Source organism: Nelumbo lutea, chromosome 8, assembly GCF_056320005.1.
Source record: "Nelumbo lutea isolate HS-2025 chromosome 8, American lotus-T2T, whole genome shotgun sequence".
Lineage (NCBI taxonomy): Eukaryota > Viridiplantae > Streptophyta > Magnoliopsida > Proteales > Nelumbonaceae > Nelumbo > Nelumbo lutea.
The window spans coordinates 2,273,762-2,291,148 of record NC_142691.1 but is presented as its reverse complement, the minus strand read 5'-3'; the positions used below and the strand labels follow the sequence as shown (position 1 = coordinate 2,291,148).

General features: G+C 38.7%; 1 protein-coding gene across 1 annotated transcript; it reads right to left on the bottom strand.

Moving 5' to 3' along the window:
* Window positions 1-747: 747 nt before the first annotated feature.
* Window positions 748-4,691, bottom strand: LOC148842159 (pro-cathepsin H-like). The gene is made up of 8 exons (XM_088958686.1): window positions 4,088-4,691; window positions 3,808-3,929; window positions 2,586-2,701; window positions 2,315-2,388; window positions 1,932-2,196; window positions 1,643-1,774; window positions 1,360-1,495; window positions 748-1,078 (listed from the first exon to the last, which is right to left on the bottom strand). Exons 1-8 carry the CDS (start codon window positions 4,282-4,284, stop codon window positions 1,041-1,043), a joined length of 1,080 nt encoding a protein of 359 aa, XP_088814812.1. The 5' UTR covers window positions 4,285-4,691; the 3' UTR covers window positions 748-1,040.
* Between the last annotated feature and the right edge of the window lie 12,696 nt (window positions 4,692-17,387).

Sequence of the window (17,387 nt, the reverse complement as noted above, 5' to 3'; positions counted from 1 at the left end):
AGTGTTAGCAACTTTCCTCTTAGGTGGGGAAAGTTATTTACCCACCTAGGAGATGGGTATTATTTATTTGGGTAAGTTATTTACCAACGTGGGTAAGTGATACCCAGGAAAATAAACTTTCCATGATCCCCACATTAATTTAAAAAATGAATATGGTATTCTTGATCAACAGGAACTAATATTTCATTGACCAACTTTCCCCCTCTCAAAATCACAAAAAAAAAAAAAATGCTCTCTTGGCAGATACTTCCAGGGGCTTGGCCTTGCCCTTCGGGACACAAGAATGGGCTAAGGGCATAGGTAGTGCCAGCCCAAAATCATCAACCTAAGTACCAAAGAAGCTCCAATTGATAATGGGCTGGGTTTGGACGATGTGGCAGGTCAATGTGCTTTTAAGGTGGTCTTGATTATTGCACATAGGCAAACAAAGGCCTGGTTTGTGCCAAGCCCATTAAAATGGGCCTTAATATTAGGCATAATAGACTGGAATCGAAGTTTGTAGCACCATTTGGAATTTCCTACTCACTTTTGCTACACATAATAGAGATATGTAATTCCAATTCAAGGCGAGTAGAGAGTGAGTAGGAAATATGGGCTCTTGTAGCACTAGCCTGTTACTACAACAGTCGTACTTGTACACACCATGGGCCTTGTATCAATTTCAAGCAAGACCGATTACAGCCATAAACGAAATATCAGTCGCATCATTTAGTGGGTGGGAGGGGGGGTGATCCCCAATGTGTCTGATTTTGCTTCTCATTGTGCAATAAACGTTGTTTCTCATAATAATATCCATACACATTACGCAACTATATTTGTAACTAATTAGATACATATATGAACAATGTTGAAGCCATCATGATCGGACCGGTCTCACAATGTCGAAGGCTCAGCCAACTCGACCATAATTAATACAAGATATCTTCATCAGAATACTACACAAGATATTTGTTGCAATCCAACATCATCATCCCATCGATACACATGCTATTTCATCTTACATCAACGGAGATAAGCAACTTCATTTCATGGATAGCACTCTATGCAACGATTGGGTAGGATGCACACGTGGCAATACCTGCAATCATGTCATAAATTATCAACCTTTAGCATCACCATGGCCTATATAGGAATAGGAAATAGGAGATTTGAAGTAAACCAACAGCCAACCATCCAAATTTTTCTGGGGATGTAGCTTAACCTTTAGGCTCAGTTCGGAAGGTGTACAGTATAAATACATACAAAATATAAGGTTTTGCACTCTGTACTCCTTCCAAACTGAGCTTTAAGTGCGATAGGCTTGAGTGAGCTGTGACAAGGGAAAGACATAGAAAGGGTTTACCAAAGAAGCTGGCTTACCACACATGTTCTTCCCCAGCTCCATCTTGAAGTAGCCATTGTCGCCCCAGCTTTCTCCCCATGAGTTCTTGATAAGCCAATAGGGAACACCATTTTCTGTTCCGTATCCCACGGCCAAGACGGCATGGTTAACATCCTGCCAACGACACTCCAAATCTTGTAAGGATATATAGTTATCTATGCATTCTATACTTAAATTCTATAGAAGCAATGCTTTATCAGATAAATCAATCATTCACTTGATTCAAGTCTCTTTTCTTTTTCTTAAAGGAGAACCACTCACCATGGGAGTGCTGCCACAAGTTTCGCTGGTGTAAACTCCTTTCTTGTAGAAGCGGAACCCTCTCACCACCTCGAACGCGACACTCACCGGCCGAACAATTGCAACAGCATGCTTCAGTTCATTTTCAGCACCCTACATACATACACGTGATCGAAAATTCGAAATCAGTAAGTAGGAATCGTGTCTCTCCAAATCACAATTCTCCTTTCCGTGTCCCAAAGAGCGCAAAGGTGCAAGTACAATTGATGAACATGAATAAGATCATTTCATGGTAAGAGAGCTTACATACCAGTGTGATATTGACGGAGTCGAGAACTTGGACACCAACGTTCTCCGATGAAAATTTGCAGACACCATCTTTTCCGGTGTAAGGGTAGGCTTCCTCAGTGTCCAGACCGCCATTGTATTTGATGTACTCAAAGGCTTGCGAAGGCAACCCGCCGTTGCACCCGAAGTTATTGAATGCTCTGGCACAGTCCACAAGCTGCTGTTCTGACAGAGACTTGCTCTTCCCAAACGCCTGGGTGTATGCCGCTTCCAGAGCTCCGGTGGTACTGCAATTAGATATTTGATATTTTGACTTATCATGAAATAATTCTCCATAATTATATTTAAATAAATAAGCAAATAAATAAGATCATCCTCATGTTGTGATGTAAAGCACTATTTCACCTGAATGTCCAGCAAGATCCACAATGGCCTTGATTTTTTACTGGGCTGACTATGCCATCTTCCCTCCAATCTTTCTGTACAGGGCACCAGATATTCAACAATAGAAAACGTAATTATATATATGATTGAGATATAATCTAAAGCAATATTTCATTTACCAGCGCAACCAATGATTCCAGAGAACTAATCAGTAATCACAAGAGAAAGACAAGAAACGAGCACAAGTTTCAGAGACAAGAAATGGAAATGCATAACAAAAAAAATGCTGTACTGTTTCAGGGAGCAGATCATCAGTCAGCTTGTGGCTGCCCTTTGTAGTGGCGGAACAGTTTTGAGCAGCTCCCAATCTCTGAGCGCGGAATTCCTCCCAGCTCCAATCAGCAAACTCTGTCAAATTTAACATAATATTTGGATTTACTAGCTTAATTTAAAAAGAAAGAAAGTTACCAAATCAATTATTTTTTTAGCATAATATCTAAAGATATCATGTGGACACAGAGATTCAAGTGGGGAATTAAAATGGACTCAATAGAAGAAAAGGAATCTAAACAGAAGAGAAGATCAAATAGATTCCACAACGAACGACGTCGGATGGACGGCGAGCCCCACTTGAGTATAAGATATGACACCACTGATGGTGCCGATTGTTATTCCGGGTGTCTGATCTTCCCCTTAGACATTCGAGATGTTAACACATCATCAAATGGGGAGATCGATCCTCCGGATGAAATGAATGCAAGTGAATGATAATGGTCCACGAAAGACCAGATTGGACGGTTCGGAGTCAATATTCCGGAATCCCAAAATATCTGCTCTTGTGACCCAATAAGACAAACCACGTGTCTTTGTCAAAATAAAAAATATTTAAATATTCTAAATTTTTATTTCAAAACTGACTTGTCAGTGTCTTACTGGGGTCTGCTTCTTACAGAGCGCGCCTCACAATAACCTCACAGCACTGTGAGGTGTGTAAGAAGCAGATCCCAATATTTGCATATGATTTGACCGACCTCAACCTGAATGGCCAGCAATACAACACCCACCAAGAATTGTCCAATTCAGTGAATACACGAATAATCTGTATTCAGTTACATAAAAGTGTCAAGCCATCCATCTAAAAATGTTGGACTCATGAGAATGAAAATCTACGGTTGACACTTTTGCTCCTTTTAAAAAGTAGTAAGTAGCACTTGCTACTTTTAGCAGTGGATATTAAAACCACGTCATAAAGTTATATCGAACAGGAGAAGAATACTTTCGGTTGACAGCGCAAGGTACAAGACAGCAGCGGAGAGCCAAAGACAGTAAGGGCAGTCTCTGATCCCGATGATTTCTAGCTACCGTGAAACTCCAGAGCATCACAGGCTACGATCTGAAACCTGTGATGTTCCCTCTTCTCTCCTTGGATGCACAGTTCGACAAATGTATTGAGTATTGACCACGGAAAACTAGAAAGAATTAACGAGGGAAAAAAAGGAAGAAAGAGCACTTACCGTTGATAGCTAGAGTGTAAGGAAGGCCCTTTCTGTTGGAGGATCTGATCAGCTTCAAGTTCTCCACAAAAATCTCAAATCGGAGTTTCATCTCATCCATAGTCTCGTACCGTCTCCCGTACCTGGAATCCACAACCCCGATTTTTCAGCGATCAAGTCTGAAATTATTTTATGTATATAACGGGCGAACTTGTCGCCAACAGATTAGGGATGGAAGCGACGACCCAAATCAGGATACATGATACAGGAGAGTTTTTTTTTCTAAAGATGAGGAGCAAACCTTCGAGCAAAACGTGCGAAGGAGAGGGCGTGACGCGTGCCGCCGAGAATATGGAGGATGGAGGATTCGAGATCATGAAGGCCGTCAGATACCAATCGGATGGGGTTGTTATCGTCGAAGCTGGAGCCGGCGTGTGTGCTGATGGCACTGCAGGCCAAGAAAAAGAGGGCGAACGAGACAAAAGTGAAGCGAGCCATCTGTCTCTGATCTCTCTCTCACTCTCTCTCCTCCCAGATCTTTGGCCGGAGCGAGCGGGATCAGAAGATAAGGGAGAAGAGCGGCTAACGTGGGAATTTATTGAGACAAACGGGATGCGGATTCGATGATTGATGCTCTTGACTACTCAGTGGCGATGGAGGTTGTATTACTGTACGTATAATTATACGGATGACGTAGATGATGACGTGGCTTGGAAAAGATTCCTATGGACGAAAAAAAGCGTGAAAAAGTAGAAAGCAACGTGAAACGGTGAACATTGGAAAAAGTGGCTGCGGCCTGCGTGGGAAAAAAACAGCGTAGGCTGTCTTAGTGTTTTAAGTTTCATATACATGACACGTTAGCATAGATTGGGTAAAAGAGTAATTGCAATTAATATTATTTTTTATTCAAAACAGCCGAGCTTCTCTCGAAAATTAAAATAACGAAAAATAGTTTCTTCAAGGTAATTATAGCCCAACATCTACGGTTCTAAAGATGGGAGGTGCCTATTGACAAACGATCCTGATCGTTCCGTTCTTTAACGGACAATTCAAACAAGACCATCATCCCTAGCGATGGCCCATGCCCATGTCCCCATGATGAATTTGATGATGAAATTAATTTGGGCCCAGAATACATCGAAAGGTCATGACTAGGTTTTAGCCCAAAGGCTACGCCGGATTTCACGTCTGATATAAGTGTAAAGTGTATAACGTATAAGCCCCCACTTCAATATTATTCCATGAAATACTTATTTGTTTGTTGATTTGTTTATGGTGAAAAAAAATTAGTTGATTTGTTTTTTTTTTCAAAAAAAAAAAAGAGATTTGTTTATGGTGGCGTATGACGACTATCCAGAAAACGTGAGATTACATTATTTGTCTCCTTTTGTAAACGCTGGAAATAATTGAAATAATGGGAAAACAGTGAATGCAAGAATTAAAGTATTGGTATTGAGTATTGTATTAGATAATTTAGATAAGTATATGTTTTGAAAACGTATGAATACAGATTAAAAATAAGATATATTAAAGAAATACATAAAAACTTCATAAATATATTAATAACGTTAAGTTTATGGTCAAATAGCCATGTATAAATATATAAAAAATATATATTTAATAGTGTATATAAAAATATATTATAATTAATAGCAGAATGCATAGATATCATACAATGCATTAATTAATAATCAAAGATGGACTTATTATATTTATTCTAATTATTATATCAATTATTTTATAGTTTATTATTTTTACATTTTAACATTAACAAGAAAAAGTTAACTAAATATTAAATTCTCAAATATAAATTAAATCATCATTTAATAATTTATAAAATATATAATTTTAACTTAAAATATATAAAATTGGTTAAAATTTATAGGATATATATCATATGCAATTTCATAATTTTCAATTATTAAAATCATTATTTCATTATTAATATTTTTATTTGTACAATTTTTTTGAAATTAAAAATCAAATTTTCATATAAATGTAAATTAGTGGATTTAATAAATTCAATTTAATATTATATTCTTGAATATTTTGCAAAAACAAATACTTTTCGTAAATAATAAATATATTGTCATTTAATGTAAATTAAAGTATTAATTAATAATTATAAAAATATATAAAATTTGCAAGATATATATCATGTGCAAATTTATAAAATTTAAGTAGTAAGGTGATTATTCAACTATTAATATTTTATTTGTATAAATTTCTTAAGATTAAAATCATTTTTTGATGTAAATATATTTTTTTGTACTCCTTTTGATGTAAATATAGAATTGATAGATTATTTATTCTATTTGTTTATAAAATGCTAATTTTAAATATTATTTATTTTAATTTTTAATTGAGATTGTTAAACATAAATATTGATTATTTATTTGGATAGACATTAATAAAAAAATGTGTTATTTCATTAAATATCACAACGCATGGCATGGCCAAGTCGTTTGATGGAGAATTTAAGGTTTTCAATGCCATGTATGCGGTATTCTAGGTTCAAATCACTCTATTAGTAGTGTTTGCATTTTTTTTTAATCGAAGATGGTGCATATCGGTTGGTATTGGTGTGTGTCAGCCAATACAATGTGATATGGGCCGATATGCACTTGTATCGGTCCAATACGCACATACAAGATGTCTTTCTATTAGTAATGTATCTTGTATCACCCTAATTCAATATCGTATTTAAATCCTTGAAGTGATGTATGTATTAAATAGAAAAACCAAATAAAAATATGATATAGAGAATATCATCTCACAATTAAAAAAAAAAAAAAAAGGAAAAACTAAGGTTGGTCAAGTTCCTATTTATCAACTTGTATTTTATAAGTTATATAGCATCATTACTTTTAGACATCAAATGACCAAAAGCACCCTTAGCGAACCTCATCATTATAACAAATTTAGATATGATAGTAGTGGATATTTTGGTCTTTTAAGCGTTTCTTAGACTTCGGGGCACAACAAACATAATATACTTATATATACATGTAGTGGTATCAAGTTATCAACAACTGGGTTTGCAGAAAAGCCAAGTTACCTTCTTTGTTTAATTTTTTTTTTTTTTTCATGTCGCTGTCTACCGTGCCGTGCCCCACTCATACGATCAAAATGAGGTCTTCCTTTTAGAATTCAAAAATATCTGGTCTCAATTGTCAAGATAAGATTAGCTAAGTTCATCTTGATTTTTCCACGTTAATGCCAAGTAAACTTTGTAAGTATATGAATAAATGCGCACAAGTACTTTTCAAAGATGAGTGTGGTACTGTGGTAGATGGTGTAGATGTGAAGTGTTTTTCAAAGGAGGAATCGTTGGTTATTGGTAGACTGGCAATTGGGTTGGGTGGGTCGGGTTCGGGTTGGGTCAAGGTACTTTAGATTTATTTCGGGTTGGGTTGTTAAATGCTAAACCCTAACCTTAAATATTTGGGTTAGGGTTGATTCATGTGTCAATTCGTGTCATCCCAAAAAATAATTGAAATTTAAAAAAAATTAAAGAAAAAATACATGAAAAATGTCAAAATTAAAAGAATTAACCTTAAAATTCCAAATATAAAATAAATAACTTGAACATTTAACAATTTAAAGAGTAAATAATAAAAAGTAGAGACTAAATAGAAAAAAATTAAAGAGTGGAATCTTCTAACAGTGCATAAATAATCTTAATTAGACTTGACAATCGGGTCAATAGGTTGACCCATGACCCAACCCAACCCAATTTTTCGGGTTGGGTGAGGTCAGGTCATTTTCACATTCGGGTAGCAAAATATGAGACCCTAACCCTATTTTTTCGGGATAAATTGGGTCAGATTTGCGGATTGGGTCAATTTTTTGCCAGGTCTAATTATTCGTGATAGAACCCATATTCGTCGCGGTAAGGTAGATGTCAAATGTCAAATGGAGAGATTCAGGCCACCATGAACTGATCTTTCGAAAAGGTTTCCCAAAGATGAAATAGATAGAGGTGAAGCAACAAGCAATCGAGGACTAATTGAACTCATCGAATACTACTGCAGAGTGCAGATCATCCTCGTTGTTTTCATAACCTTCTCATACAAGGTATTTGGGCCTCCTAATTAGTTAGTGTCCATTTGGGAGGGCTTTTCCCGGGTGAAAGGACAACTGTTAAGCAATGTTTGGTGAATACCGGGACCATGGAAAGTTTATTTTCCTGGGTATCCCAGGTAAGTAATACCCATCTCTTAGGTGGATAAATAACTTTCTCACCTAGGAGGAAAGTTGCCAACACTTGAATGAGTTAAAAATGCCCTTTTAATAATAGATTTTATGGCTGAAATGGTCATTATCTTATTTACATGAGAAATAAAAGAATATGGATAAATGCACTTACCCGAATAAGTGTTTCCCAATAAAAACTTACCCAAATAACTGCATTTACCTGGATAAATAACTTACCAAAAAATGGACATTTCTTTTGATGTTTGCAAAGAGCTGAAACAGTAACATGTTCATACCATAGTCTGGTGATTCAATTTTTTTTAACTGGCTATATATCGAACAAATCAATATATTTGTTCAATTTCAGTTCTTAAGTTTGATTGTGATCCATCCAATTATTGTTTTTCCTTTGTTTCTAGTTCTTCTCTTTGGGTAAACAAGAGCAGTTTGGTAGTTCACAAGGTTCAAATCATGGCTTTGTCTCCCCCACCCACAAAAATAAATAAATAAATAAAGAGAATAAGTCTATTTCTGTGTTTTCTTTCTCTAATTTGAAGGGAAGGTCCATCTCTGTTTAACTATTAATCAGTGACTATTGTAAGATAGAGAAAAAACAACATCTAAAAAAGGGAAAAGGAGCTTAAAGGATCATATAGTCTGAAATCATACAAAAAACTTAAAGATCCGGTGGTCTCAAATCATCTGCTCATTCTCATCTTCTGCTTCTCTATCTAATCTCTTATGACAATACCCAATGGGCGCCCATTACCCAACCAATTTCAACTCGATCCAGTGGGTTGTTAACCTATATTCTACAGCCCGGTAACCAACTGGATGGTTTTGGATGGGCCGGATCAGAAGTTGCCTTAGGCCCATAGCTATTACAGATTAAACAATCCAACCGAGATGTAATCCGCAGAAGTTGGTTCATGATTCATCACATGTGATAAAGAGGCATAGAAATCCATAGCAAGAGGAAACAAATCAATCCCCTCTAAAGTAAGTATTATTTATCTCCTAAGTGAGTACATCATTTTCCTATGGAGGGAAAAGGTTGCCCAAATTATTATAAAGACTAAAATGTTCCTATTAAGACTCCTTTGGAAAATTATCTCATTTACCTACCTGATGATAAAAGAACACAAATAAATGAATTTACTTTAATGACAGAAGAACGGGGCCTTAAGTTTATTTGTCAATGCTATTTTATAGATGACAAAACAAATGTACTTCTTTGCATTCCTAGTACTCATTGATTGATATCTATCGAACACCATTACTTATATAGAAAACCAAACAAATGTACTTCCGATGTTTCACAACCACCTCGATGACCTCGGCACCAATACAAAAGGCCGAACTATGAACAGCCAGGCAAGACCTCAAGTTGGCGTAAGAGGTGACCTATTTTCATTGATTTGGCCCAACTCCAGTTAGCGACCTACTTGACATGCCGAATGACCTCCCCCTTTAGTGGGCTATCGCCTCCAAATTCCTTGGGATCACAACATCACATCAGAAGATTCGGTTATTACCCCACCCGCTTTTGATGAGATAGGATCAACATTACCTGCTTACATGGAGCCCACCTCCATGTGTGAAACCACCTCTAAACCAAACGGGCCGGAGATCCCAGATGCATTTCGTGAGGCTCACGGCAGCTTGCCTATATAAAGGCCTCACCTCCAACCTCACAAGGTACGCATGATTTAACTCTCGAAATTCTCTAGCTCTCTTGCTTTTTTGCAATCAATGACAAGTTCGTTGACTTAAGCATTAGAGTGTCCACCCCTAGTAAAGCAACCCGGACACTTTGATAGTCACTTTCTTATAGCTTGATTAGGCGACCTACTCAGTCCAACATCCGAGCTATCTGCCAGCAGGGAGCATCAAATCGCACATCATCAATTGGCATCGTCTGTGGGAACGCTACACAAAAGTTGTATTACCACATTCTCTCTCTATCTAACTACATCTTTGATAGCATCTTCCAGCAACACCCCCGTCAACAACGTACGCGCTGATGGAGCAATCACAAGGGGGCAGGACCAGCACGCCATGCGCACTGAGATCCCCTCTATTACTATTGGGTTTTTCATCGTTCCCTTGACCTTACTAGGCATCCCTATCACACAAAACTCTAACTGCCCTCTACCCACCGTGGACGTGCCTCTTCCACTGGTCGAGCTCTCCATGGTTCTTGTAGGAATTGATAGTCGCCAATTCAACGAGCTAGTGCAGTTCATTCGCAAGATTGACCTACGAATAAGAATGTTGGAAGGCCACTTTGCTGCATTATCATGGATGCGGTAGTAGCACCACCAACAATAGTAGGTCATTGGGTAGAACGTCAATCAAAATCAACAGCCCAATGACCTAAACTAGAATCAATTATTGGACCCACCTTGTCGTCACGACAACTATAACCAAAATCAAGTATCGGACTCACCTCGCAGTCACAACAACCAGAACCAGGTTCCGTTGTGGAATCAACACGAGCTGTGACGTCTTAGGCCACCAACTCCACTGAGGGGTCCCGAAGAAGGCATCGCAGATGTGCAAATCGCAATGTGGTGAGGAGCCGCCTTGCCCTGAATGACAATGAGGAGGTTGAAAAGAAAGAAAAGGAAAAGGAGGCGAGCTAGATCGCCACCTTGTTAACACAACCGGTGACTCGCACTTTGCCACTGGCCGAGGAAATCCTCATGGCCCCATGGCCCAAGGACTTTAAGGCCCCTAGCCTAGAATTATACAACGAAACAACCAATATTTGAGGACAAGTTTGGGAGCAACAAGCAAAAGTAGAAGAGTAAGTTGTTGAGGTGCAACAAGTCCCCTCATAGCCGACACAGTAGGTCACCACAAAGAAGCAAGTCCCCTTACAGAGGTAGTAGGTCCTCAGGTTGGCGTTCTCACACTCCTCCCGTCTAGAACTGCAATATACTAGTCTAACGCTAAGAGGGCAAAAATTCTGATGCAGATAGACAAGGTCGAACATCAAATGGCCACCTAGGATGAGGGGAGACCGTGCCAATAGGAACCAGAACAAGTATTGCCACTTCCATCGGGATATTGACCATGATACAAAAAACTATTGTAATCTCAAAGACGAGATCGAGGAGCTGGTCCGCCGAGGTTACATGAAGCAGTTCATCAAGTAGGAAGGTCGTTGCCAACCTATTGACCAGTCCCGAGAAGCACCGTAGTCGAGTAGAGACCAGCCTCCCCAAGACCCACCACTAGAAAAGTGGCCCATTCGTGGTGCAATCAACATGATACGGATCCATTGTGGTAGGATGTAGCACCTCAACTAGAAAAAACTCAGTCCGAGAGCTTGTGCATGAGGACGAGAACCCGCCTAAGCGCCCTCGGTGGAGGAAGTAATTTATTTCACCAAGGATGACGCTCGCGGGATCTAATATCCACATGATGACAACCTTGTGGTCAAGTCAGTAATAAATGACTTCGAGGTAAAGTGGATTCTGGTCAACTTCAACAGGTCAACATATATCATCTTCTTGGAGGCGTTCAAGCAAATGGAGCTGGAGAGAAAGGGCCTGCTACTGGCTGACATCCCCCTAGTCGGATTCAGTGGAGAAGTAGTGCGGCCTATAGGCCGAATAAGAGTGCCAGTAACAACGAACTCACCAGTGAGTGGATTGGTCCCCTAAGGGTCGTATTTATAGATAGTTGAACCAAACTATGGATGGTTGAGATCAGTTGGATCCAATGGTTTGCAATGATGCGATAGTTTGTATTCTTAGTCGAAATTAGTTTAGCGCATTTTTGACGTTTGCGCGACCTAATGGCTATGTGGCTTCTGCACATCCCTTAACATTACCTCGTGCCTAGGTCGGACTGATCGAGCCAATCCGATCCTAAGCCATTGGTTGGACCATGATCGAGGACGGAGCTTTGACCGAATCACCTCGGGATAATACTACTCCCTCACCGAACTCAGGAGTGGAGGCAATTGATGAGGGGTAATTTGGTCCTCCAATGATATCATGAGATGTGGCATTGCAGAATAGTAGAGTGACATCTCAACACCACGTAAGCAAACCCTAGGAGCACTTCGAAGACTTTACAACTGCCTCGACAACCTCGGCACCACTCCGAAAGGCCGAACTACAAACAACTAGGCAAGATTTCAGGTTGGCATAAGAGGTGATCTTCTTCCATTGATATGACTCGACTCCAATTAGCGACTTGCCTGACATGCCTAGTGATCTCCCCCTTTAGCGGGTCATCACCTCTGAATTCCTCAGGATCATAATGCCACATCGGAAGAGCCAGTTATATCCTCGCTTGCTTCGAGCGGGATTGGATAAATGTTACCTGTTTACACGGAGTCCACCTCTAGGCGTGAAACCACTTTCGAATCAGACAGACCGGAGATCCCAGATACGTTTTTTGTAGCTCACGGTAGCTCGCCCATATAAAGGCCTCACCTCCAACCTCACAAGGTACGTGCGATTTAGCTCTTGAAATTCTCTAGCTCTCTTACAATCAAATACCAGTTCGTTGACTTAGCATCAAAGTATCCACCATGAATAAAATAACCCAGACACTTTAATAATCACTTTCTTACAATTCAACGAAATGACCTACTCAATTTGACATTTAAACTATATACCAGTAGGGAGCACAAGATGGTGCATCATCAATATTATTATATAATTATTGTATAACATAAATGTATGAAAAATAGGCTTAAGACTAGTTTTTCAAATTTTTTTTTGAGGGTAAAGTTGTGATTAGATGGTTTGTGCCGTAGCTGTTTTTAAAACTTAAAAGGGTAAAGAAGCACATATGGATTTTCGAATTGCACTATGTAAACAGAAATTAAGTAGTTAATTGTTGAAACTTGAATGATCATAAAAGCTCATAAAATTTTCAATAAACTATCTGGGCTAGTGGTTGTTTCATCGACATTCGAAAAAAAAAATGAAGTGGAGAAAGATTAACAGTTCTAAATTGGAAATTGGAATGGTCCTATCCAACTTGACATTTTGTTACATAGGGGCCTTCGATTTTTGGTTTTCGTGTTGGGTTCAAGCCTTGCAGTTGGGACCTACCTTGACTTGATTTTGGATCGGTTGACTCCTCAAGTAGAAAACAATATCTACCAATTGGAATTATAAAAGTAATATAAGGACTTGCACCATAATTTATATAATTTTTTTCTTTGTGCGTGATATTAAAGGCCGTGACTCCTCAGAGGTACCACATTCCCAATGACGATTGATGAATGTGGCAGGTTCCCACCTTGGGACAAGCAAGCGTTGCCCACAAAAATCGCTAGACGAACACATCACCCATGACCCAACCCTTTAAATTTTGACATTTGCAAACCGGAACGCAACATTAAAGATACGTTTGGTTCGCGGGAATATAGGTATAGAATGAGAATTGAAACAGGGTCATTTCTGTTCCAACTGTTTGATTGAATGGAGTTAGAATTCTATTATTGAAGGTGAATCCACATTGACTCACTGCTGGTAGTTACAGCTTGGACGACAGGAGTGAGGTTGGCATGTCGTATTTGCAAGATGAAAACATGCGAAAGAGCCCGTGTGGGGATTCCAACAGTCCAAGCTGACAAAGTGAATGAGAGCTAATAGGCAGATAGTTAGAGCATAGTAAGTGTGCAAAATAGTGAGCGTAGCTTATGAGGATGTGGGGTCACCCTAAGGTAGGCTTCAAGATTCAGTGTGACATGTTTGACATATTCGGAGGTGATAGGGCTTTCCGTTTGTTGCTTATGGAGCACATCTGCACGGCGTCGCATAGGCACTTGTCTAGTTCCCCGTGAAGCAGAAGAATCAGGCTTATCGTTGCCAGGTGGGCGTCGTGTTAGGGGCGTTAATTGATGCAAACGGATAATGGGAGACATGCCATGTAAGTTGAGGTCGAAGTCCTCGTAAGGTTGGAGTGATGACCCATGCCATTGGCTGCCCAGGTCGGAAGTAGGTTGGTGCTTGGAACGATAAGTGGGCGCGTCTTAGGGATCCCGTAATCCAATCTGTTGTGTTGCTATTAAGTGGGGTCAAAGTTGGCTTGAATGACATAAGCCAATATGTCGAGGTGTATTGAAGCAAGGTCGTGCCACATGTGATACCAAAGTGTTGTAGGAAGGCATTGGTTTCCACATGGCAATTTGTAATTGGAGTCGTTTTACCCCTCATCAATTTCCACTCCTAGTGGAATGGCAGCAAGGCGGGATCATATTTTCCGTTCCTTCCCCCAATTCTAAAATTAACTCCCATTCCTGTCCCCTATTTTTACTGAGGATAAAACTTGTCCTCCATCCCTGATCCCCAATGGGGATTGATTTCCCATAGGAATCCAAATCCCTAAATTTTTTTAGATAATAGTATTTTTTGAAAAATAAATTTACTTAAAATAAATAAAAATTTTAAATTATAAATAATATTTTAAATATATTTTGATATATATAATATACATTTAATATCAATAAAATTTAAATATATATAACCGGGGTCGGGGCGGGAACCTCAATCCCCATCCCCGACCCGATGGTTCAAGGAAGTTGGGTCCCCGTCAAGGAAGGGGAAAATTGCCATCCTTGAATGGCATTCCCTCCCCTTCCCTTGGGAATGAAATCTCATTCCAGCTTATTACATCTTCCATTTCGATTCCTATTTGGTCCAAACAGACTATGAAATAGACTATTTCAATTCCAATTCTGACATTTTGATTTTGATTCCAACCATGAACCAAATAAATCCAATCCAATCACCAAACAAGCCTTCTAGAGCATCAGTCCCCCCAAAACTATTTACTTCTTGTTAGTAGAATGTCTTGGCTATCATTATCAAACAAATAAGCAAGGTTTTAAAAACCAACCTGGAAACAAAATCGCTCTAGCTACCGGTTTTTGGGTCAGTGGTTCAACTGTCTGAATCAAATAGTTTGGACGGTTTGCATTATTAGGGTAAATATTATCATATAAAAGTTTTACATGAGAATGGAGAAGAGATTATGGAGTTGTCATTTCAGAAAGAAAGAAAGAAGGAAATAAATGAAGGAGAGAAATGAAAAAGGAAAAGGAGAGAAAGGAAAGGAAGGAAGGAGGGAAGGAGGGAAGAAGGAGGGAAGGAAGAGGAGGAGGAGGATTCGACGCTCACCGGCGGCAATAATGGCAGTAGCAACAGCGTGGTGGTGGCAACAAACACAAATCTCAAATATGAGATCTTAGAACTGAGATCGATTTCTCTCCAACCTTTGCAATCTCTTCTTCTTCTTCTCTTTCTTCTCTCTCTCTCTCTCTCTCTCTCTCTATCTATCTATCTATCTATCTATATATATATATATATATATATATATATATATATATATATATATATATATATATATATGTTGGATCTCAAATCTGAGTTCGTCTCTCACTTTCTCCCCTCTATGTCACTTTCTTAAACCGTGAACTGCTGTCCGGGTGGAACGAGTCAATGATTCAACCACCCGAGTCAACGGTTCTTTGACCAAGTCAACAAATTTTGACCCAGAAACAGATTAAGGGTGAAACGGAATTGATTGCTTAGACAGTTTCTAGGTTATTCGGGTCAACGACAATTCAAAAAACATTGCAAATAAGAAAATACCAATTGACACACTATCACAGATCCATGAACACCACTCGAACAACAAAAAGGATAAAAGACGAAAAAACAGTTAGATTTTGAAAACCTTTTTATCGTAGTTGTTTAAATGTCCTAACACAGCGAAAAGGGTTGAATATTTCCACAACTATTCTTTGCAAGCATTGACATATGATACCATGGTTTTAAAAGTCAACATGGAGATAGAACCATTTTGACCACCAGTTCCTAGGTCAAGAGGTTTGATTATCCATTCTCAATCCTGATTAAAACGGTGCATGGGTTCAAAACCGACTTGAAGCCATGACCAACTCCTAGATCAAACAGTCCGATCATCTCCCGGTCGGGTCCCAATGAAATAGTTGGATAGAATCATATCTTGGATATAAATGGAAATTTGGAAAAGGTTTGGGGTAGTTATTGATATGAAGGGGAAATGTGGAAAATAAATATTTTAATCAATTAACATTTGCATAGGTATTTTGAATATTTTTATATCTCTTGTTAGAGAATTCTAACAAACAGGATTTAATTGCAACTGTAAAATTGAGATATAAAAATTACTATTATCAAAAATGTCACGATCAGAAACTTTAGAAGAGGTTTCAGCAATTTACTCTTTTATAGGGATTCAATGTTTGGGCCCAACAAAACAGTTGGAGAGAATCCCGCCTTTACTCCAAATGGAATGTATTCGAATCATTTTACCTACATATAGATTTGATCCATTAATGAATCTTAATAGTGGGATCAGTGATAGAGTACACACAACCCATTAGCACAAAGTGGAAAACTTTCCTTCCCACAAACCCACGCCTCCTCCCCTTGTGATCCAGCTCCATAGAAGTGAATTGGTCTTTGAAGCTTGGCCTATGACTCTTTAGTAAATATATTAGATATATTGTTTGAAATGTTTCTTCTAAAGTTGTAAACTGGGTGGGCCCAAATTGATGTCAAACCGATTCAGCCTACAATTTTACATGTCTGGGCTTTGATTTTCAGTCCTCAATTTGGGCTTAAGCTTAAAAGTTTGGACCTTTTTATTTTTCAAACAGAGCTCGAGCCTAACTCTTAGGTTGTATTTGGTTCGAAAGAAAAGACATGGAAACCTAAGCCTTCCATTCTTTACCTTTTCTTTTAAACCAAATGCAGCCTTAGGTGGCCGAAACCAAGTCCAAGAGCATCAGATTTCAGTCCAGGGTAGATCCAAGTTGGATGGATTGGGCCTGACCTTGGGTCTTCATGTTTGGGCCTTAGACTCACTTCTTAGGGTTGGGCTTGGGTTGAACTTAAACCCACATGACTTGCACTCCTATCTCCTCCACTTTTTTAGTTGGCTAAAATGTTGTTTGTTTCCATTGCAAGAAACATTAAAAATGAGGTTTTCTTCATAAATTGCCCTCACATATGTTGAAGCATTCAATATTACTTGAAAATGGCTTAAAAACACTTGAAAAAACAAGTAAAAATGAGGAAATCAGATTTGGTCCTCACAAGGTCATCTTCACATTTCCTTACAGCCATTGGAAATATCTCTCCATGAAAGAAAAAACAAGTTTAGAGGTATTTCCAATGCATGACTACAAAAAGCTGTGAGGACATCTTTGAGAAACAACTTTGCCTCTGTTGTGTGGCATTTTTTCATACGTGTGCCATTAGGAACGTAGTGATGCTCAGCAGTAATAAAATATCTTACCTTGAACTATAAGTTTAACTAGAATATGGATTTCTTACACATGACAACTCTGCTCACACCTATTCACATATCATTGCAGCCACACA